The sequence below is a fragment of the Apiospora kogelbergensis genome (genome assembly GCF_038363985.1).
Source record: "Apiospora kogelbergensis strain CBS 113332 chromosome Unknown utg000007l_segment0_segment0, whole genome shotgun sequence".
Lineage (NCBI taxonomy): Eukaryota > Fungi > Ascomycota > Sordariomycetes > Amphisphaeriales > Apiosporaceae > Apiospora > Apiospora kogelbergensis.
The window spans coordinates 3,334,414-3,355,368 of NW_027117424.1; the positions used below are offsets into that span (position 1 = coordinate 3,334,414).

A 20,955-nucleotide genomic window follows, 5' to 3' on the forward strand; every position below is an offset into this window, starting at 1 on the left:
TCCAGTATAATAAAGCGGGCCATGGGTCTTGACTCGGTGCCAATTCCATGCTTCGCATTCTTCATCGACTGCCATCTGATCGTCCCTGAGTTGGGTGTAGAGGAAACGGAATGTCAGTCGGTGTGGTTGGATGTATTATCGTTGTGTTGGATCCTACTTTGACCTCTTCTGTGGGGGTTTCCAATACGGAAGCGTGAAGGATCATTAAAGGTGGCTGCTAGTACACAGTTGGTTGGTCTGGGGATAAATTGGGGGCCTCAGCACGCATGAAGCGCTAAAAGCAAATCGTCTTTGGAATGCTGTTTGCAGTAATACATAACCGGCTAAGCTATCTCAATACTATCCGGAATACGGATAGAGCGTAACTAGGTATAGTAGGTCTATAACTTGATGCGCACCTAGCCTTAGGCACATTCCGGTGATCCGGATGTATATGATGGGAAATGGTCGGGAACTGCTGGAGCCGTCGGTGTACAGTACAGGACATGCCACTTGACTCACTCCAACATCTAGAACATCCAGATTCACGACCTACATCGCCTGACAACTCTGCCAGCTTCCGATGACAGTCAAACCGCGTATGCATCATCTGCATACTAATTCGATGTCGATGACATTGCGTTCACCGTCCTCCTCCGTGACGACGTTGTCGCGACTTTGGGCTCGTAGTCCCTTTTCCCGTCTCCAGTAAACCCCGCGACTCGGAGCGCGGGGTTTTGGGGCAGCGCGTCTGTCTTCGCGCCAGAAACGTGAAACGGCGCCGAGGTTAGAGAACAGCACCAGGACTATGACGAATGGTTCGATTTCAAAAGAAGCAAGTGGAATTGGAAGGTCGAGTCGTTGTATTACTCGAGTCTGTTTTTGAGATAAGTATGCAGTTCGCTTCAAGAACGAATTACGGCTGTGCCGTAAACATGTATACTGGCCTATTTACAGCGCGTAGGGGAGACCAGGGGACTGGGGGCGCTAACCCCCATCCGCCATTTGACTTCAACCAGAAACCAGTTTTGGGAAGATGCTTCGTTGACCTGCCAGTTGCGCCTCGCATGATGGGTTACATCGGTTTCGTGTCCATGGCGAGTTACGTCGGTTTCATACTCCTCGAGACCACGGTTGAGTTCTAGAAGATAACGGTTCTGCAGTGGCTAAAGCAGCAACATGGTCAAATCGATGGCGGCATGGACACATGACTGGCATAGCCCAGGCAATCATCACAACATCAGACTGCGCCCGAGACACTCACGTTTTGAAACATTGAACATTGACATTGATTGCCGACACGGCCTTTTCCGCCGTCACTCGATAAGCTGTCAACTGAATCTACCCTAGACCTCTTCCCTCTTCTTCGCCGCCGCATGAGTTGATTCTTCTCGCTTCTCCTCGTCGCGAGCCTCCTCGACGACCGTCGTTCCATCCGCCGCAGCAGCGGCGGCGCTGGCATCCTTGCCAACAAAGGCGCTCGCCTTCAGGTTGTTCATAGCATCCTCCTCGCGGTCGGCCTTGCGGAAGGTGAAGTAGAAACCGATGCCGCCGACCAGGGCGATGACGGCAACAGACCCGTAGTTCCACACCAGGAGCGGGTCGTCTGACAGGCCAACGAGCGCGTAGCCCAGAGTCGACGAGACGGCTGACGTGAAGAGCGCAATGGCCTGTACTGTGGACTTCATGTTCTGCGGAGCCTTGGTGTAGGCGTACCTGTTCGCGCGAAAGATGGTCAGTCAGGAGGTTCCCTCAAGTGCGCAAAGGCAGGGATGGAGGGCTGAGGGATACTTACTCAAGCTTCGTGATCGAGGCCAGGACCTCCGACATGCCGACCAGGCCGTAGGGGAAAACTTGCACCCAGACCGTGAAGGGGGCGGTGCAATGCTTCCCCTGTTTGGTGAGCTTGTTGATCTCGTAGCCGCAAGGCGAGAGCTTGTAGATGTAGGCCTGGATGACGCAGGCCGAGACCATGGCAAGGGAAGCGAGGAAGAAACCCGCCGTGATCTTCTTGATGGGCGTGAGGTGAACGCCCATCTTGCGTAGGGCCGGGTAGACGCCGAAGTCCATGATGGGGATCACGATCACGATGAAAATGGGGTTGAGCTTGGCTACGATGTCGTTGGGCGTCTGACCGAGGATCATGGTGCCAGCTTGGGAGACCAGGTTGTTGGTCATCTGGTTGTAGGCCAGGAAGTACAGCGGGTACCAGACGAAGACCTTACAGGCGACGACGCCACGCTTCAACTCGTCAACCCACTGATCGTCGAAGGTCATCCACGCGGGGACGGTCTCGCCACGGGCGCGGATCTCGCTAGGCTTGACGCGCTGCCAGAACTCCGGGTCGCGGAGGCCGGTGCTCTTGCGGTAGGCGAAGCCGATGAGCTTCAGGGCCGTGGGAAGAACGGAGCCGGTCGGCGGTGAGAGCTTGTACGTCTTCTTGAAGTACATCAGGATGCCCGGGCACAGGAGGTAGCAGATGGTGGGCAGGGTGAAAGACAACCAGAAGCCGACAAAGTGCTCCGAGTAGACCATGGCCAGCGAGCCGGTGATGGAACCCATGTTGACGAGGAAGTAGAAGTAGAGGTAGATGCGGGCCGTGGTGACGGCGGGGTCGACGATCTCCTTCTGGCCGCTGCGCTTGTGCACCCGCACGTACGCCTTGGAGTCCTTGTACTGCTCCGCGATGAGCGGCGAGATGTTGGACTTGAAGCCGCCCGTACCGATACCCATGATGACGATACCGACGGCGAAGAGGGCGATGGAGACGTTCGGGTACACGATGACGGCGGGAATGGCGGACATGACGAGGATGATGTGGCCGACAATGGCGACCATGTTGGAGTACTGGATCGTGAGGTAGCGGCCCCAGTACTGGTCAGCCAGGTAGGCACCGATCAGCGGTGTGAAGTAGGCCCAGAAGTTGTTGAACGTGATCAGGCCCGTCGAGGCGCGCTGTCCCATGCCCAGGGCGCCGGAGCCCGGCGAGATGAGGAAACCGGCGCCCGTGACGGATCCCTTGGGCAGGGGCTTCTGGATGAAGTTGACAACTGAAGGGCGCGAGCAGAGTCAGCGGGCTGAGTTCTTCAAGAATACGGTGAGCAGGTGTGGCGGTAGCAGAACTTACACACGGCGCTGGTGCCATAGTAGGAGAAACGCTCGACGAACTCGACGAAGGCGACGGTCCATGCAGTCCAGGGGATCGAGCCTGCTACGCGGGGGAGTGTCGCCCACTCCTCCTCGGTGGGAAAGGGATGGAGGACGTCGGCCGACTCGTCCTTGACCGAGTCTGACACGCTGGCGTAGCCCGGGATGGGCTCGACGAGCGTGCCGCCCTTGGTGATTTCGAGGCTTGCCTTGGTAGCCATCGTAGGAAGTGCGAACAGACGGTGCGATCAACAACAGCTCAAGCGATGCCTCCCCCGCGCAGAACCGAAGCGTCCAGTCCGGGGATTTTATACCAGCGGCCCACGGCGTCTAAGGCAATGCGATTACACATGTCAACCTGTCAAGCACACGCTATCACGACCCTGCGCTCTGTCGCATTCTTCGCGGGGCAACCAGCGCGATGCCCATTGCAGCAAGTCCCCGTATACGTCTTGGCTCGCCAAGTGCTTGGCCAACGTTCTTGGGCCCAGCCACTTGGGGAGACGGGGCACAATTTCGGCGTGCCCCAAGACGTGCCAATAGCACAAGCTCATTGGGCCCGAAGCTTGTAAGCGCCAAGCGCGTAGATTTATCCAGATGTACCCAATCGGGAAGGTAGATGTTATCGCGTGGTGCGTCCAAGACTTGCCAAGCACTTGGCACGAGAGGCGGCTCAGCTGGGGAAAGCAAAATCGCCAACAGTCTGCGGAGTACACCGGGTTTAACCGCACTGGAATTTCATCTTTATCGCATACCGGCCCCGTACCGCTGGGAAATAGAATGACATAAATCCACGTGCCAAGTGATAGACAGCTTCCCCATTACGTTACAACTCGCGATATCTGACAAGTGCAGGGGCAGAAGACAGGATCCACCGGCGCCGAGCTGTTGGTATCCAACCCCGTGATGCGACCAAAGAGCAGACCCCGCAGTCTGGACGGCATACTTAGACGCGCTTTACATGCATGATTTGCCACTCTCCTCCTGCACTGGCTCGGCGGACCAGGAATGTTAACCGAGAATCAAGGAGCCTCCGCCTCTTGCCCCGTCCTTAACTCTGCTGTAAATCTTCGAGGCTTGTTTTGAGCATACGCTGCTTTTCAAGAAGTCCTTCTCGCTTTCGCTTATGACTCTTGCTTTCAGACCCAAGATGTAGTATCTCTTCATCCGGCAACTGTGCAATCATAGACGGGCTGAATATTTCCGGAAGTCGCACAAGAATGTGTCTCTCGATTACTTGGCGACATACGTTGTCAACGAATGTTTTCAACGCAACCTGAGATGTATCAGTATTTGAGCGTCGAACGGCCAAAGAGCGTGTCTTTGTATTCAGCACTGACCTTATAGTAAGCGTTTAAGCAAATCAAGGCGTCAGAGCATGCCTGCTGATCCATATTGACGATGATCTTCCCTCTTATGGCGCCGAGAGATAATGATAAATCAACCGTGGTTGTGGCCTCTTTGTCTTTTGGGTCGACTTTGAATGTGTCTTTCAAGACACTCTGGATCGGTTTGAACAACGCATTGTGTCGAGCGGTTTGGATGTTATCTGTATAGTAATGGTTATACGTGATGGGATGTTGTTTTTCATCCGTCAAGAGCTTCTCTAGCTCCTTATCTGCTCGCAACTCCGCATCATCAAGCCAGCGGAGGCAGATACTCACAATTTGAGTTTTGACTTTCGGTTCCTGGATGATTCCAACCACAGACGTCTTTATCCATTGGGCCAATGCTGTAAAGACGTCTCGAACATGAGCCTTAGCTATCGGCCCCCATAGTGTGGACTGTTCCCGAAAAAGCTCGGCCACCAACACATAGTTGTGGTTACCTGGGAGCTCACGCCCCCTAGTGTCCGCATAGACCTGTCTATGTTTAGCAGTGATGTTTGATCGTTGGGTTCATACATACACTCTTCGCCCATGAATCCATACTCTGCTCACTGACAAGGAGACGTTGCACTGTAGGTGCTATGTTCTCCAAATCACACACCGTGACATCTTTGGAATCGCATGCGGCTGCGCTGCTGATTTGTCGTTTCTGGCCACTGTCACGCATGCGTGCCGCAAAATTGGTGTTGAGTCTGTGAATCACAGCACGAAGCTTGGATTTCGAGTCCGCTTGGAAGTAATCCCGCTGAGTTCCATAATAGTCGCCATTCAGGGAATTCTGAACGAATTGATAGATATCCATACTGATATTCGTCATAAAAAATCGAATATCTCCAACACTGGACCGCTCTGGACCCATGAGACACAAGCTGGCCTCCGCATTCCGGAGTTGGTGTTTGACTTCTTCGATAACATTGGGTAGCTCCTTTTCGATATGGCTGTCCAGTAAATCCTGTAGGAATATTCTCAGATTGACCACCCCGACGCGGCTCATATCCAGGCCCTGGGACTGCCAAATATGCGAGGAGAAGAAGTCCATCTCTGCCACTAAGCGCTGTTGGGCCGTGACACCTGCTTCAAGTTCCGCTGGTGTAGGATTCTTAAGCAAGAAGAAACCGTGTTCCAGTTTGATATTCCCCCTGATTCATCGCAAGTTCTACCAGGCGCCCCTCAGTTCCCTTATTGATCAAATCCGCTTTCGTGATAATTCCCACCGTGCGCTGCCCCTGGAGATCGTGTTTTCGTGCGAGCTCGACAATCGACTGGTTAGCGATGTCATTGCCGGCTTGAACGACTGCCAATATGATGGCGCGACTACTGGAGACATAGTCTTCCACCATTGTCCTGATAAGTTCGACATCTGCATCAGTCTGTTCTTCGTTGGACACCGAGATAAGGCCTGGGAGATCAACCACAGTAAGGTTGAAGTCCGTATAGCCCTTGATTTCAATGCGTAATACGTCCAAAGCAAATGCGCTGCCGTCGGTGACTTCAGGATGGCCGCGAACCCCCATACATGCGGAGACTTCGTAAGTAACTTCGGGCAACTCTGACATGTTCGCCATGCTTCTTCTGTAGCCAGAGAGTAGGCCACGAGTTGCGGCTGGCCGAGATGGATGAGGCTGGACACTTGCAGCAATCGACTTCTCTTCCAAGCTTCGTCTAAGAATGATTTCGGTGGGGAATCTTGTGCAAATCCCATCTTTTCTTGGAAATGGCATGCCGGTAATCCCTTCCAAAACGGAGCTTTTCCCGGCAGATTGATCTCCACATACTATGATCTGAGGCAAGGAGACAATATCACCAATCCCATAAGATCTGATCCGGTCAATTTGGTCAATTCGTTTTTTCGACCTGGTGGACTGTAGTCCATCCAGTGCAGGTAAAGAACTGGGAGAAGCACGGCATAGGTTGGAGTCGATTGCCATATTGCTGTAATTGACCCTGAGCCAGTCGAATAGTGCTCTTGAATGGATCGTACTTTTTCGCGCAGTAATTTGCGCGGAACGACAGGTAATAAAGGAAATAGAAGCCATGATAGCATGCTCCCAAGGGAGAGAAGAAACGGTTACCAACTTCCCAAGGACGAAAATGCAAATGGGCACTGGGCACAGATTATTGAGATGACAGTTGTACGGAGTATGAGAACTGTAGTTTGGGATCTTTCTGAACCCGAACCTGCTCCCGACACCGTGACTCGCTATCAATGCCTTGTAAGAACTCTGTGTCCCAATAAGGTACGTGTCTGCAGTAGCTGTTTCGTATCCAGCCACCGCCAGTCTAAGTCTCAAACCTTGCCTAAGGTCATTGGTCCAATCAAGCCAGTGCCCCCTTTCTGGATTAAAAGTATATATGATACGGATGAACCAAGGATGATGTTGCTGATTCCGTTGGCCAGTATGACGGGAACCTTATCACATGCGGGACTCTGCATTGGTGTTCAACCACGGATGCGCAAGTTAGAAGAACATGACCTGATGTTATCGAACGAGACCACTTGAGCAATACTTTTTTCACTGTTGATTTCTCGCCTCCACGCTCTGTAGGCTGTCCAACTGAAACTACACCCCATCATATAAACCGTACTGGGTACTCCATTCGCTGTCTGTCGCGTTATTCTGGATTTGGTCAGTGGAACCTAGAAATGGGGAACGGGGGCGCTTGTTGAACTTTGAACAACATCGAAACGGAATAATATTATGAATAAACCAAAAGGAGTATCGTTAGCAACTTTCTATTTCAGAGCAAAGGCGCCATCCGAGATTCCAGAAACTAATACGTGACTTTAGCTCTGCAAGTGGCCCGTTCACCATCAATTGTTCCAATACGTCAGCAGAACCGCTGGATCGGCTTTACTAGAAACATACTGCAGTGTAGTCTGCCATAATGAACTTACAGCCGGCGTCGGGGTCGTCACTGATAAACCGGGATACAGCTCCAGTTTAATGATATCTAAGGATACCGGATACTCACCGTGTCTGATTCCAGAGATCTTCCGCCGATCCATGGATGCGAAGCTGCGTCGACGCCTATCGCCCTTGTTCACCTTCGACGGGTTGATAAGAAAAACCTGTGGATTCACGAAGGCTGAGGACAGTTAGTAACACAGACAGGCGAGCCTGCGGTTATTAGTGCCATGCAAAGGCACAGAGTGAATAGAGAGGTTTGTCACACACGAACAGAGACACCTAACTACCTGTTGGTCCTCCGAAGGCGTGATTGTTCTGGCTGGCTGCGCCACCGAACCTGATGTTGTTACATTCGAAGCCAGTGAGGGTTTTTGTTGATGTCGAGAGGTGGATCGACTTGGACGTCTCGATTCTGAATAGGGGCTGCAGTAAGAGGCAACGTATGGCGGCTAAAATAAGCGATGTCGGGAGGAACGAGCCAGTAGACGCACACCTATGTATGTAGAAGGGATTGTCCATTCATAACCCCCAGTAATCCAAAAGTCTCTTGAAAAGACATTGCATACTATCCGGGTCTCTTCAGCTACGTGTGGATATCTTGATTACAACATATGTCTTTGTTTGCGGTTTTAGCACCACACCATGCCTAAATAGCGCTAGTGAAGTCCTGTGTTTAGGCGAAAATCTGGTTCTTTGTGTCAAAAACTGTCGGACAAAGGAACACAGGGTGAGATGGCGAACAAAGAAAATCACTTGAAAACCGACAACTCCAAGCGTTGATACTCCTTTACCAACAATCTAGACCTCTAAACATCCAATTTGAATAACCATTTATTATCTTGTTGTCGCTGATTTAAATCATGCCAGTAACAACCCGTCGACAAAGTTCCCTTGACTCGAGGGTTTCCAAAGGAAACGGTTCTGCTTCACATTGTAAAATGGACCGGAAGACCGACGGAGACCGGAAGACAAGCCAAAGGCATCTGAAGACACCAAAAGCACTTCACGATAGATTGAACGAAGATACTGGATATCGTGCATCATCGTCTAAACGACGCTTCCGCCCTGAGAGCGTTTCAAGTCATGTTACCGATTGGATAGAAAATCTTCCCACTAAGATTAGAGGCACTCCTCCTCTCTTGCCTGATCCAGTATACACTTGTACGGAGGCAGAGCCGTTGGATCAAGACCATATAGGAGACGGATTAATAGCACCAACGGTGCCTTCATCCCAAAACATAATGGAGAGTGCTGGTGCCCGTGACTTAGTCACGGCGTCGAAAACCGTCCCCAGTAGTCAGCTACGCCTTGTAGAGAGGCTCGAGTATCGATCGAAGCATCTGAAAAAACATGGTATTAGCCTCACTTACGACAGTGAGAAGACCACGCTTCCAGTCTCTGCTGTTTGCAGAGGAGTACAAAGACCACCGAATTCAAAGATAACTATGTCTGCAGATTTGGAATCTCTGAGAATATTACAGTCCAGTGGGGACGCCACGGAGTCTGACATAACTGAATGGTTCCAAGATAACGTATTCCTACCAAACAATGGATATCAATTGCAGAAAAACTGCAAGCCAAGTTTCACGCGCCTCTACGTTCCAGGTTGTAACGACCGGAAACATGGAATCTCCATGCCGATACCAGACTTTGTTTACGGATACAGAGGTAGATCCCCAACGAAACACTTTACCGAAGCGCAACTACTCGCTGGCGGGCAAATCGACCCAGAAATGGGACGCGTGGACAGCCGAAGTCTCGGATTCCCGTTCCTTATCGTCAAGTACAAAGCGGACGGCGGGTTTTCCGTAGGAGAGAACCAGTGCATGGGCGCATCTGCTACTTGCGTCTCCATGATCAACAAGCTGAACGACAAATTGTGGGAGTACGATGATACTCAGACGGTGAGCAATGCAGTCTTCATCTTTCTCATCGACCAGTACAGAGCCATATTATACGTCTCGTGGATGGGGCCTGACGGAAAATACTACATGCTTCCGATCGAAGACTTCGGTTTCAGCGCGGGACCTAAAGGCCTACGCGACTTGACAAGCCGCGTCCAAAATATCTTTCATTGGGCGGCACGCTCCCGCTTGAAGGAGATTCAGCGGGCTCTTGATACCATTGGCGAAGAAGGCCGGATGGACAGTTCAATCGTAGCGAAAAGCCAACGCCCATCACCGAGTAGTGACACGAGTAGTGATAGACCCCAGGTAAGGAAGAAACATAAGGGGATGCAAACATACTGGGATCCAGATGTTTTGTAAGGTTTCGTTTCCGATGAGCTGACAGCATTACGTTGAACAGTGCAAAAGAAACAAGCGTGAGGGAAATTAAGTGGTAGAACAAAGGCTCGTAGTAAATATCAAAACGTTGACCAGTCCACATGAAGTAGGCGGTGAATTGAAAATAGGGGCCACCATAGCACTGGGGTGTTTGATGGTGCAGAGCGCCAATGAGTAGTGCAAAACGTCGTGTGCCAATGCGTGGAGTGGTGGAGTCTACGTGGAGTTTAGAAGACGGAATAGCTCTGCATCTATAGGACCGATCTGAGGCGCAGCAGGCTGGTTGTTGGCGACAGCCAGAGTGAGTGCGTTGGTTGTTGTCAGTTCCACGCCGCATTGCCGCCTAAAATAAACCAAGCCAAACCAACCTCGACCCTAGCATCTCCTAGTCAACATTGATTGCTCTTTCTCCCATTCAGCAGACATTGCATTTTTTTCTGATACAAGAAACCCCCCACCATGGACGGCTTCATTAATATGCCCCCTGAGATTGTTCGTCTTATTGCCATCGAAGCTGCCAAGGCGCGCTGTGTCAACCGCGCCGTACGTCTACGCCTTGTTAATCGGTCATGGAACCGCGAGATCACCGAGGCTATGATAGAATCAGGTATCCTTGACGGCCATCCGAGGGTTGCGTATTCCTGCTTCTGGCCCAGGCTTCTCATGCACAAGCTTCGACGCGCCGACAACCGGGCCTCGCGGGAGCTACGTCTTATTCGCCGGGTAGCGCAGCGTGTCGTGGCTATTCGCACCGCTAAGCCCGTCTCCGAGAACCACGAGGCTGTGCAGGACTGCCTCTGGGAACTCTGCCAACTCTCCCCGGACGCGAACGTGTCCATGCTGTGGTACCAGGGCTTGTTCACGCCGGACAAACGGATGGCACCGATCCGCGATTCGGATGAGGATTTCCAAGAAACTCTACTTGCTGCTGCTGCTGCTACAAACGACGTGGCTCTTGTACAGAAGCTGTACGCTACAATAAGAGACTGTCCATGTTTGGTTGATAGGCATGAAGCGGCGTCTTTTGAGCCACCCCGCCCCATCTTCGGCTACCCATTGGACATTGCGGCGTTCAAAGGCCACGTCGAAGTGCTTCGCACGTTGCTGGGAATTATACACCCAAAGCGACTGTACTGTGCACGTCGATATGGTATACAATTTGGGAGTGCGGGCAACCAGATGGGATCCATTGACATTTGCCTGCGACCATTCGAATACATCTGTGTGCCACCCGCATACAGAGGGTACCAGGACTTTCTGATTGCTACACTCAGATGCACTATGAGAATACCTATATTCGACCGAATTTACCAAGTTTGCAAAGACTATTTGGTTCAATACACTTGGCCGTGGCCCACAACTAGAGCCGAACGTCGAGCTCAAACGCAAGGCGAGTTTTTGTCTGCGCACTTCTGCCGGGCGGCTATTTGCGGCGAGCTGGCCATGATGAAACACCTAGTCCAGCTTGGAGCCCGCCTCAGATACACCAATCAACTGGTCGACGACAGCAAATACGGATACAAGGCACTCGTCAGCTGCGTTGCCGCCGGTGGACACGCAGACGTGCTTACGTATTTGCTCAGAAACGGGGCACAGATTGGGTCCCGGTCACTCGAGGCGGCCTGCCGTTATGGCAACCCCGATGTTGTGAGGATTCTCCTTGAACACGGCGCCGAGGACAGTTTCGAGGTAGGCAATGCTTTGATTGAGTCGATCAAAGGAGAACATGAGACTGCTTTGCGGCTACTGCTAGAGATGGGCACTATAGCAGACGAGGATCAGTTGAGCCAGGCACTGGATGTCGCGGAAAATGAGGACTTGAGTTCGATGGCCAAGATCCTGAGGGAATATAAATAAGATAACTGTTCGACGACCTGGTGGACTAGGGCAGGGATAGACGTACAGTAACGTATTCTGGATGGTGTTGTACTAGAACGTCGAGAACGTTGTCGTACGTGTAGTACCGAAGTGCGAAGACTAAGCGACTTTGGGGAGAAAGTACCTATCTTACGACCCGGAAGCTATGCATCCGGCACATTGCCTTCGTGAATGTGGGACAGAGACCCGCTGTCTATGAAATGCCCTGTACATAGTCTTGATCTAAACCGAAGATCCTTGCACTCTTCACTACGAGACCAATACAACTACTCGCCTGGGCAGTCTGGTATCTTTATCCACAGCAAATTGGCCAATCATCTCTATCGGAATACGAATACGCACCAAACCGGGTCTCATGAATTATCAGACTGGCTATGCACACTCGTAAGTTTTCCTTTCTAACGAAGCATATCAGTATATATTCAAGTAGCAATTAGTTCTTTGATGCCCCTAAGTAAAATTCTGGACTGCATCAACCAAGAACTGTTATCTCGCACCAAAGATCATGGGTCTCCTATACGCCGGACTTGTGCTTATACCGCTGCTATGGGTGGCAGGGCACCTCAGGACTCTTGCACGTAACTATGATGCTGCCCGGTCCATGGGTTTACCCATCGTCATATGCCCCTACAACCCCGACAGCGTCAGTCAACCGCCCTTCAGCATGAAACCTAACTAGCCCTGCGCCCAAGTAATATCACAGCTAACCTGCTCCAAGGTCGTCTTTGCCATCATCTCCGAACCACTCCGACCCATTCTCCGTTGCCTTCTTCCCGCTTCTTCCTTCCGCACCTTCCAACTCACTTTATGGGGCTGGGAGTTTCATGACAAAAGCGCCGCCCACGAGCGCCTTGGTCCGGCCCTTGTTCTCGTTACTACAGGACTTAATCGGCTTATTTCAGCCGACCCTGTTATGGCGGCTGCCATACTTGCCAGGAGACGAGATTTTGTCCACCCAGATGTCACCACTAACACAATGGGCTTGCTGGGCCCAAACATTGTAACGGTATGCTGTCACACCCTCTTTTCAGTTCTCTTTTCATGTGTCTTCGGAGAATGATAAAGATGGTTCATTTCATATCAGGCGTTAATACTAACCTTCAAAGACCAGCGATGAATCTTGGTCCCGTCAACGACGTATCGTTGCCTCAGCGCTCAGCGAGCGGATTAGCCCAGGCGTTTGGAAAGAGAGTACAGAACAAGCATCGTCCTTGATTGATGCTCTACATTGCTCTCATTCCTCCGGGGGATCCGCTGAAACAGTCACTGGCCTCCGAGCGGTCGCCATAAATGTCCTCACACGCGTCGCCTATGGTCGCCATACTCCATTCGCCCTCCCATCCTCATCCCGCGCACCTTCAACTGGCATGTCCTACGTAGAAGCTATCTCCCTCTGTACAGAGCTCCTCCTGGCGGCTGCTTTTATTCCCTCCAGTATACTGGGTCTCCCGATCATGCCTCTGAACCTGCGAAGGCTGGGAGCCGCACTAGACCAGCTGCCACACCTGACGAGGGACATGCTTGATCAGGAGCGTCGAAGAAGCTTCCGCTCAGATGGGGCTGATCCGATGATGACTGTGGCCTCGGAAGATCCCCCGAATGTTATAATGAGGACACTTGTTCGACTCTCAGACGAAGCGAAGGCCAAAGCTACCAACCAAAGCTCCACGTCGCTTCGGGAGAAGGGATTGGAAGTTGATAGTGCCAGTTTCGGTAGATTGTATCTCACCGAGGACGAAATCGCGGGGAACCTGTTCATCTTCACTGCTGCCGGCTTCGACACCACCTCGAACACACTGGGCTATGCCATCACCCTACTTGCAGCTTACCCCGAATGGCAGAACTGGATTCAGGCTGAGATAGACGCCGTACTGAGAAGTCCACAAGGGGGCCAGTCGAAAGATGCGTCGCTACCTGACTATTCAACGACCTTCCCAAAACTCGTGCGCTGTCTCGCTGTAATGGTGAGATATGATCTTTCTCTACTTTTAGGTTCCAGCATGATTTTGAAGACGCTGAAGCCCTTTGAGACGTGAGAATCCATAAGCTAACTCCTGAGCCTTAGTTTGAAACACTTCGTCTCTTCCCTGCTGTGACCATGGTGATGCGCTCGATCGCCACGACGCAGACAATCCCATCGGCGCAGTCTCCGGCGACCCCCCTCATCGTACCAGCCCCGTGCGCTGTCTACATCAACATCATGGCTCTGCACACATCGACCTCGGCCTGGGGCTCGGATGCTCTCGAATTCAAGCCGTCACGCTGGCTCCGACCCGGGTCCCAAGACGGAGAGCCGCCAGTCTTCGTGACCCCTCCCCCGGCAGTTATCTTCCCTGGTCCGCCGGCCCCCGCAAGTGTCCCGGCCAGAAGATGTCGCAGGTCGAGTTCGTGTCTGTTATCGCGACGCTCTTCGGCAAGTGTACCGCTGAGCCTGCTCCTGGCGAGGGTGAGACCATGCTGCAAGCGAAACAGCGACTGTTGGGCTTGGTCCAAGACAGTCAGCCGATCTTCACACTTCAGATGAATAGGCCTAAAGAGATACGACTCCAGTGGGCAAAACGGCAAGTGGGTAATGTGTTGTAGCCTTAAGTATAGTATACCATAAATGCTTAACGATAGTAAATATAGGTACAAGGTTACATGGTCCGGATGATTCAGAACCACATTCGTTTCTAATTACGTACAATGATCATCCTTCGACAATGGAATCATGAAGTGTTATTATACTAACATGACTGAGCTATGAGAAACTTCACTGCCTTGTGACTGTGGCATTGGAGTTGTATTACGTAGCACTTCTCCTCAGGTCTCTCCCCGCAACACACATCTTGGCTTCGTCCTTCTCTCCACCTTGAACTCTGGGCCTAGATCCTTGGCTCAGCTCCGATGTGCCTTCGGGAACTTGGCTTTGCGGGGTAAATTGTTTTCCTGTAGTATACGCTATGCACTAAGGTATCGTCATTGTGATTCCGAGGCATGAGGTGATGGGATAATGGAGCTTATAGCTGCCTCGACTGCCTATCATCGAGCGGAAAGAAAAGGAGAAGACTTTTATTAGAGGATGAATGTGAGAGGGAGAAAAGAAGAAAGGGGCTGGGGACTGGGGAATCATTGAGATAAGATGCTGCGAGACACTAAAGCTGTGCCAACTTTATTACTGACTCGGCTAGCAGGTGACTTCCGAGTCCCAAGCATGACGCCTTTTCGGGGTAGGTTACCAAGCCCCCTAGCGGGGACTACCTGCACGTCTTCCATACGACACGAGACCACGAATGCAGAAATAAGACCCAAGTCTTCGGATGAACTATGTGCGATTCGGGTGACATGCCCCGACACATATGCGAGCCGTACAGTTGCTATCGGTATATATATCTTTGCGGTCCCCGTCTAAAGCACATTTTTGGCTTTATCCCTTGCTTCACGGTTGAGGCTCTTGAATTTCTTATGGAACATGAAGTTTACCACCCAAAAAATATGGGACCTAATCAGAACAGCCACGCAGTAATGTCGACCAGGGAAGGTGATGTGGTGACGGAGAAGCTGGAACTTTCCGTGTCCCATGCGTCGTCAACCGCCGATGCTGAATCTGCACCGACGGCGCCCCTGCCACAGCGGTCTGGCGACGAAGACAAGGACATGGCGGCGCGGGTCCGGCACCGAATCGACTGGCGGCTCATCCCAGCCCTCGGGCTCATGTACGGCATCTCGCTCATGGATCGCAAGAACGTGTCCAACGCGGCCATCGCGGGGATGCTGGCAGATCTCGACATGCGGCACGGTGTCGGCTACAACGTGGTAAACATGTCCTTCTTCATCACCTACATCTTGCTGCAGCCCGTCATGGTCATCGCATGCCGCCGTCTCGGGCCCCGCTTGTTCCTTCCCGCCATTGTGAGTTGCGTCGTTTTATTATACATGCCAACTTCGCGCATCAATCCCAATCTGTGTATAAGCCAGCAGCGCTGACGTTTCAAACCCTGGCTCGTGGGATAGTGCGTCGCATGGGGAGCAGTCATCATCGGATTCGGGTTCGCACACAATTGGCATACATTGGTCCCACTACGCCTCCTACTTGGAGGACTGGAGGCAGGCTTCTTTCCGGGTTGTCTGTTCTTGATGTCTTGCTGGTATACAAGATGTGAGAGTCTTTCCGCCTTTGTCATTTTTTCATATGCCCCTTTCCAATATATCTTCGGTCGCATTCCAACACTATACGTGTACTAATAGGGCTATTACTGTAGACGAGGTTGCAAGACGCTACTCATTGTTTTACGGGATCGGCAGCTTTTCCTCTGCGCTGTCCGGTATACTGGCATATGGCTTACAACAATTGGAAGGGAATGCCGGCCTTCGTGGTTGGCGCTGGTGAGTACCTTTCTACGGACAGTTCAAGAAGAGACCCTGCCGAAACGAATAACTACTTCGTACTAAGCTATTACTTACCATCGAAAGGATATTCATCATCGAGGGAGTTATGACCTGCGCTATTGCCATCTTCTCTGTCTTCTTCCTCGTCAGGTTCCCAGACCAGGAGAAGGAGAAGAGGTCATGGAGGTTTCTCTCCGAGGAGCAGCTAACATTCCTCATCGGTCGACTCCAGGAGGACCGAGGCGACGCCGAGTCCGAGGCTTTCACCTGGAAACGGTTCCTGCAGCCAGCCACCGAGTGGTACATCTACGTGTTTCCACTGATACTCTTGTGAGTTGATCTCGGTTAACCCCTTTTCTTTCGGCTTTTGTAATACTAGCTCCATTCTGCGTTGTTTCATTCCCGTCGAACAAGGCATCAAGTCAGACCGAGAAGGCTAACTCGGAACATCAGTCTCGTCACGACCGTTTCTTACGCATTTGCTTTCACCCTGCCAATTATTTTACGAGACAACTTAGGGTTCAGCGTTGCCATGTCTCAGTGTCTCGGGGCACCGCCCTATGCGGCCAGCATCTTCGTTATGTATGGGGTCAACTGGTACGGAGATCGCAAGAAACAGCGCGGCCCTATTTTGGTGTTCTTGTCTCTGGTTTCTCTTATCGGCCTGCCTATTAGTGAGTCCTGCCCCTCATACTATTTATTTATGTCAATGCCCCCGTCGCGAAGTTCAGAATACTGACGGCATCTCGCTTTCTAGTGGGTTTCGTCGAGAACCCATGGGTCAAGTATTTCGGTGTATTTGTTACAATCAGCGGCACCAACTCCTGCATACCGTCCGTCATGGCTTACCAAGCCAACAACATCCGCGGCCAGTGGCGAAGAGCCTTCTGCTCCGCGGCGCTCACGGGCATTGGAGGAATCGGCGGCATTGCTGGCGCTTTTATGTTTCGGGCGCAGGACCAACCGAGGTATCTACCGGGCTTTCTGAGTTGCATGGTCTGCAATATCCTCGTGATGGTCTTGGTTGCTGGCCAGACTCTTTATTTCAGGAAGAAGAACCGACAGGCTGATCGCGGTCATTGTATCTTATTGGAAGATCCAAACTTCCGTTTCACCATCTGAGACGTCACTCGCAAGACGTAAGATGATTTTCATTTTGAAGTATACCCGTCAGTCTTCTTTTGCATCTTGACGAGAAACAAGCTGCTCCCCTCAGCAGGCGCATAGTCCTCCAGGGTGAAGTTCAGGCCACGCATTGTTCAGTAATCACCATCTTTGTAACCAGGACAGTGCCAATACCGTCTTTCCAAGATATCTCGATACACGGAGCATTTCCAACAGGTAGTTATGCTCGTGCTGTGGATGTGGATACCAAGAATGGGGGGTAGGTAGTATTCCGAGTCTGATAAATCTGAACCCCCTCTCTTGCAGCGCTGTGCCGCAAATAGTGGCGGGCCAATTTCCTGTTGGTTCGCCCAGCCGGCCATCGGCTTGTCCAGAACAAGCAGAGGAGCTCCTCTAGCATTTCGCCTTTCCTCTGCCCCCGACGACCATTTCGCCTTCAAGAGATCAAATATTGCCATTGATTTCCGAGAAATTATAGCCACAAGCTACCCATACCCAGACAAAGTTCGACATTTGTGATTGCCCACTTTGCCATCTTCGTTTTCCAGCACATCATTTTACTTCATCAATCATGGCCTCCTCAAACGATATCGCCGTGGTCCTCTGCCACGGCTCCTATCACTCACCTAAGCCCTATGGGCGTCTTCTCGACGCATTCAAGGGTGTAGGAATGGACGCCCATTGCCCTCATCTCCCCACGGCCGATCTCAGTAAGCTGAACGTGGGCGACGTCAACCAACCCGATTTTGACCGCGAGCCACCTGCTGGAGGCTATCCCCAGGGAGATGAGGATACCCAGGCAGTCCTTAGCATCCTCGAGCCGCTTGTGCTCAAGGAGGGCAAGAAGGTCCTGCTGGTTGCACATTCGTCTGGGGGTTGGGTCGCCACCCAGGCAGCTCGACCTGAGCTGCAATTCAAGGCTCGAAATGCCAATGGACAGCCAGGTGGCATCGTCGGCATTCTCTATATGGGAGCATTCGTCATCCCCGTGGGCGAGTCTATCCACAGCTTCTTCCAGCCCAAGGATGGGACTGCTGTGGTGCCGCCCTTTATGGAGTTCCATGTAGGTACTCTTAATCACGCCCTTATGGCAGACGCTATGGGCCTCGTGCACAGCCCTTTAAGGCTAATCTAATCCGTGGTTTGATAGAAACACGGTATCTCTGGGCTTGGTACCATGGTCAAGCCGGAGAAGTTCCTGTTCAACGACATGGATCAAAACGAGGCCAAGGAGTGGGCTACTACTCTCACCGCGTCTCCTATCCTAACCACTAAACTCACCAACGATGCCTATTCCTCTTTGCCCTGTGGCTACCTTGTCCTAGAGGGCGACATGACTTTGCCCAAGGAGTACCAGGAAGGGATGGCTGCAATGCAGGCTGAAAAGACTGGAGAGTTCAGTATTTACAGATGTCGTGCCGGTCACTCTCCCCATCTAAGCTGGACCCAGGGTGTGGTAGAGACTGCTCAGGAGTTTCTGTCCAAGAAGTGCACTGTCTGAGTACGGACTACTAGATACATAAATTTGTCGAGGTATGACGTTTTAGTCGAGGGGCTGTACGTTGAATCAACGACGGGGCATATACTCACATATTAAATAAAACACTGGTTATTATTTACTTATATCATCTTCTTGGATTCGTCGTTTTCAAAACAGCCCCTGTACCAAGTAATATTTTCTATTCATTTCTTCTTCTTTAATTTCAATGCGTAGAGAGGTTGTATTAGACCACAACAAGCGATGTACTGTTAGTCACATCAACCGAAAGAAAGCCAGTATAGCAAATGCCCCTGAGGCTGTAGTGGAATCTATGTGATCCTAAGGTAGGAACCCTTCATTGTCTCACAATGCCTCGAGAGGAACCTAATATTCCTCAAATACCTGTCAGTCTCTCTCACGCGCGAGATGTATTGTGCCACACAGAGGAAATCACGAAGTATCTAGAAGCAAATAACCTCCTCACCCCTTCATTCAAACTGACCTCCTCTCAAACTACCAGGGTTAAGGTGTGACCAAAATCACCTAAACCCCGTCTAAAAGCAACCAATGCTTAATCAAAATACTCTGTAACTGTTGGCTACTTGAAAAGCTTGAAACCACCAGGGACTTTCTTCTGGAACACACCGTGGGGGTCATACTTGTGGCTCGCCGCCTGGAGCTTGGCGACATTAGCGGCGCCCCACGTCTTGAAGGGGTCCTGAGAGGCGTCGGCATAGTTGGGGTAAACGAAGTCAATGAGGAGCCCGTGGCGCCGCAGGACTTCCCGTTGCTCGTTGACTATGGCCGTCACGGTGGCCTGTACGCGTGCATCGTCGCGCGCGTCGCCGTACGTCGCCGTCATGAGCATCATGGCGTAGTCCGTCCGACCCGGCTCCAGGCCGTACATGTTGGTACCGTTGGTCACAGACTGCGGCTGTAGCAGGAACTCGATGAATATGTCCTTCACGTCGTTAAGCTGCTTAACCCGGTCTTCCCAGATCTTGATAACCTCCATGTACATGTCCGCAGGGGCGTTCCTGAATGACCAGTCGAGTTGGAAAGCGCTAAACCGGTCAGTTAGCCAAGTCCCGCCACTTCTGGATGCAAATTTGACAAGCATAGACAATGGACTTACCGGCTGGTCGTCGGCAAAATATTTGCGCCAAATGTATCCACAACGTCCGCAACGGAGGCAAGCTCCGCGACACCTCCCTGATTGGGAATCTTGGTAAACTCGTCATAGACAGGCGGCGACGCCACATTATTGATGTGCCACAAAGCGTCTGACACAGTAAAGTTTCCACCCGCATAGTTTAGGAATATGCCCATCATGGCGCCAGGGTCGTACCGTGCGGGCTCCATGAAGTTACTAAAGGCTCGGGCCTGTGCTGCCAGCACGCTGTCGTTATATTCATAATTGATAAGGTTGTACCACATGAGGTCAGAGGAGAAGGTGGGGACGTCGAAGCGCGTGATGACGCCGAAGTTGTTGATCCCGCCCTTGAGGGCTAGCCAGAGGTCGGGGTGGGAGGCCTGGGTCACATAGGCGACCTCTCCACTGGCAAGGACGATCTCGTAGCCGTAAATATTATCACAGGCAAAGCCATATTTTCGTGACAGGAATGTCATGCCACCTGATAGATACAAAAAGTCAAAACGGGTCAGTCCGTCGTATAACCGGAGTATCATGAATTCATGTAGCGAAGCTTACCAGTGCTTAAAAAGCCTCCGACTCCGATGCTCGGAACCCGGCCACCCATAACGGTGAGGTTATGTGGGGAGAGTTGGTGATAGACATCATGGAATCTGCCACCAGAGCCAAGACTGGCCATCTTGCCGTCATCGCTTAGCACTGTCTGGTTCATGAGGCGCATGTCGACGGTTACGCCGCCGTCAATGTTGGCGGCTCCCCTCCACGTTGTATGGCCACCACTGCGGATAGCGAACAGAGTATCGCGGCCCTCGCGCTTCGCCATGGTCTTGACGAACCGACTGACCTCTTCCGCCGTGGTAGGCATGAAGATGCAGTCAGGCATCAGCTCGCGCTCTTGGCCGCTGTAGTAGGACCCTTGAGCGGCATCATAGCCTATTGTACCCCGAGCTATAACGCGGCCGGGAATTTGGTAATTGATAGTCTGGCATGTGGTCGAGTTCGTCAGGTACGTCGAGTTCGTCGACCATGGCGGATTTGCTGAGATAACAGCGGCCGGCAATGCAGCAAGTAGAGTACGCCAAAATAAGCGAGACATCATAGGGGTCTTTATCAAATTTGTTGCGGATCTAGGTAGACTTGGAAGCTAGTACCAAGAAAGAAGAATGGAGACAGAAGTATGCGGGTAATGAATCTATACTTAAAGAAAGAGTAAGGATGTATACAATATTCAGAATAATACTGA

At 51.7% G+C, this 20,955-nt stretch overlaps 8 protein-coding genes across 8 annotated transcripts; 5 read left to right on the forward strand and 3 right to left on the reverse strand.

Annotated features, from left to right (window-relative positions):
• Positions 1–1,325: 1,325 nt before the first annotated feature.
• On the reverse strand, positions 1,326–3,347 carry PG998_011457 (peptide transporter PTR2-A; the record flags this gene model as incomplete). The annotated part of the gene is made up of 3 exons (XM_066878273.1): positions 1,326–1,695; positions 1,775–3,029; positions 3,107–3,347. 3 exons carry the CDS (start codon positions 3,345–3,347, stop codon positions 1,326–1,328), a joined length of 1,866 nt encoding a protein of 621 aa, XP_066727327.1.
• An 830-nt stretch (positions 3,348–4,177) lies between these two features.
• On the reverse strand, positions 4,178–6,442 carry PG998_011458 (dynamin GTPase; the record flags this gene model as incomplete). The annotated part of the gene is made up of 4 exons (XM_066878274.1): positions 4,178–4,402; positions 4,467–4,988; positions 5,035–5,613; positions 5,675–6,442. The coding sequence occupies 4 exons, from the start codon at positions 6,440–6,442 to the stop codon at positions 4,178–4,180; spliced, it is 2,094 nt and encodes a 697-aa protein (XP_066727328.1).
• A 2,615-nt stretch (positions 6,443–9,057) lies between these two features.
• Positions 9,058–10,097, forward strand: PG998_011459 (uncharacterized protein; the record flags this gene model as incomplete). The annotated part of the gene is made up of 3 exons (XM_066878275.1): positions 9,058–9,579; positions 9,966–10,009; positions 10,067–10,097. 3 exons carry the CDS (start codon positions 9,058–9,060, stop codon positions 10,095–10,097), a joined length of 597 nt encoding a protein of 198 aa, XP_066727329.1.
• A 70-nt stretch (positions 10,098–10,167) lies between these two features.
• Positions 10,168–11,565, forward strand: PG998_011460 (ankyrin; the record flags this gene model as incomplete). The annotated part of the gene is made up of 1 exon (XM_066878276.1): positions 10,168–11,565. The coding sequence occupies one exon, from the start codon at positions 10,168–10,170 to the stop codon at positions 11,563–11,565; it is 1,398 nt and encodes a 465-aa protein (XP_066727330.1).
• A 526-nt stretch (positions 11,566–12,091) lies between these two features.
• On the forward strand, positions 12,092–14,169 carry PG998_011461 (uncharacterized protein; the record flags this gene model as incomplete). The annotated part of the gene is made up of 5 exons (XM_066878277.1): positions 12,092–12,229; positions 12,305–12,592; positions 12,693–13,550; positions 13,652–13,863; positions 13,911–14,169. 5 exons carry the CDS (start codon positions 12,092–12,094, stop codon positions 14,167–14,169), a joined length of 1,755 nt encoding a protein of 584 aa, XP_066727331.1.
• Positions 14,170–15,060: 891 nt separating this feature from the next.
• Positions 15,061–17,076, forward strand: PG998_011462 (uncharacterized protein; the record flags this gene model as incomplete). The annotated part of the gene is made up of 6 exons (XM_066878278.1): positions 15,061–15,477; positions 15,580–15,614; positions 15,814–15,951; positions 16,039–16,284; positions 16,408–16,628; positions 16,712–17,076. 6 exons carry the CDS (start codon positions 15,061–15,063, stop codon positions 17,074–17,076), a joined length of 1,422 nt encoding a protein of 473 aa, XP_066727332.1.
• Positions 17,077–17,650: 574 nt separating this feature from the next.
• On the forward strand, positions 17,651–18,580 carry PG998_011463 (alpha/beta-hydrolase; the record flags this gene model as incomplete). The annotated part of the gene is made up of 2 exons (XM_066878279.1): positions 17,651–18,142; positions 18,230–18,580. The coding sequence occupies 2 exons, from the start codon at positions 17,651–17,653 to the stop codon at positions 18,578–18,580; spliced, it is 843 nt and encodes a 280-aa protein (XP_066727333.1).
• Positions 18,581–19,157: 577 nt separating this feature from the next.
• On the reverse strand, positions 19,158–20,811 carry PG998_011464 (uncharacterized protein; the record flags this gene model as incomplete). The annotated part of the gene is made up of 3 exons (XM_066878280.1): positions 19,158–19,623; positions 19,695–20,193; positions 20,271–20,811. 3 exons carry the CDS (start codon positions 20,809–20,811, stop codon positions 19,158–19,160), a joined length of 1,506 nt encoding a protein of 501 aa, XP_066727334.1.
• Positions 20,812–20,955: the final 144 nt, after the last annotated feature.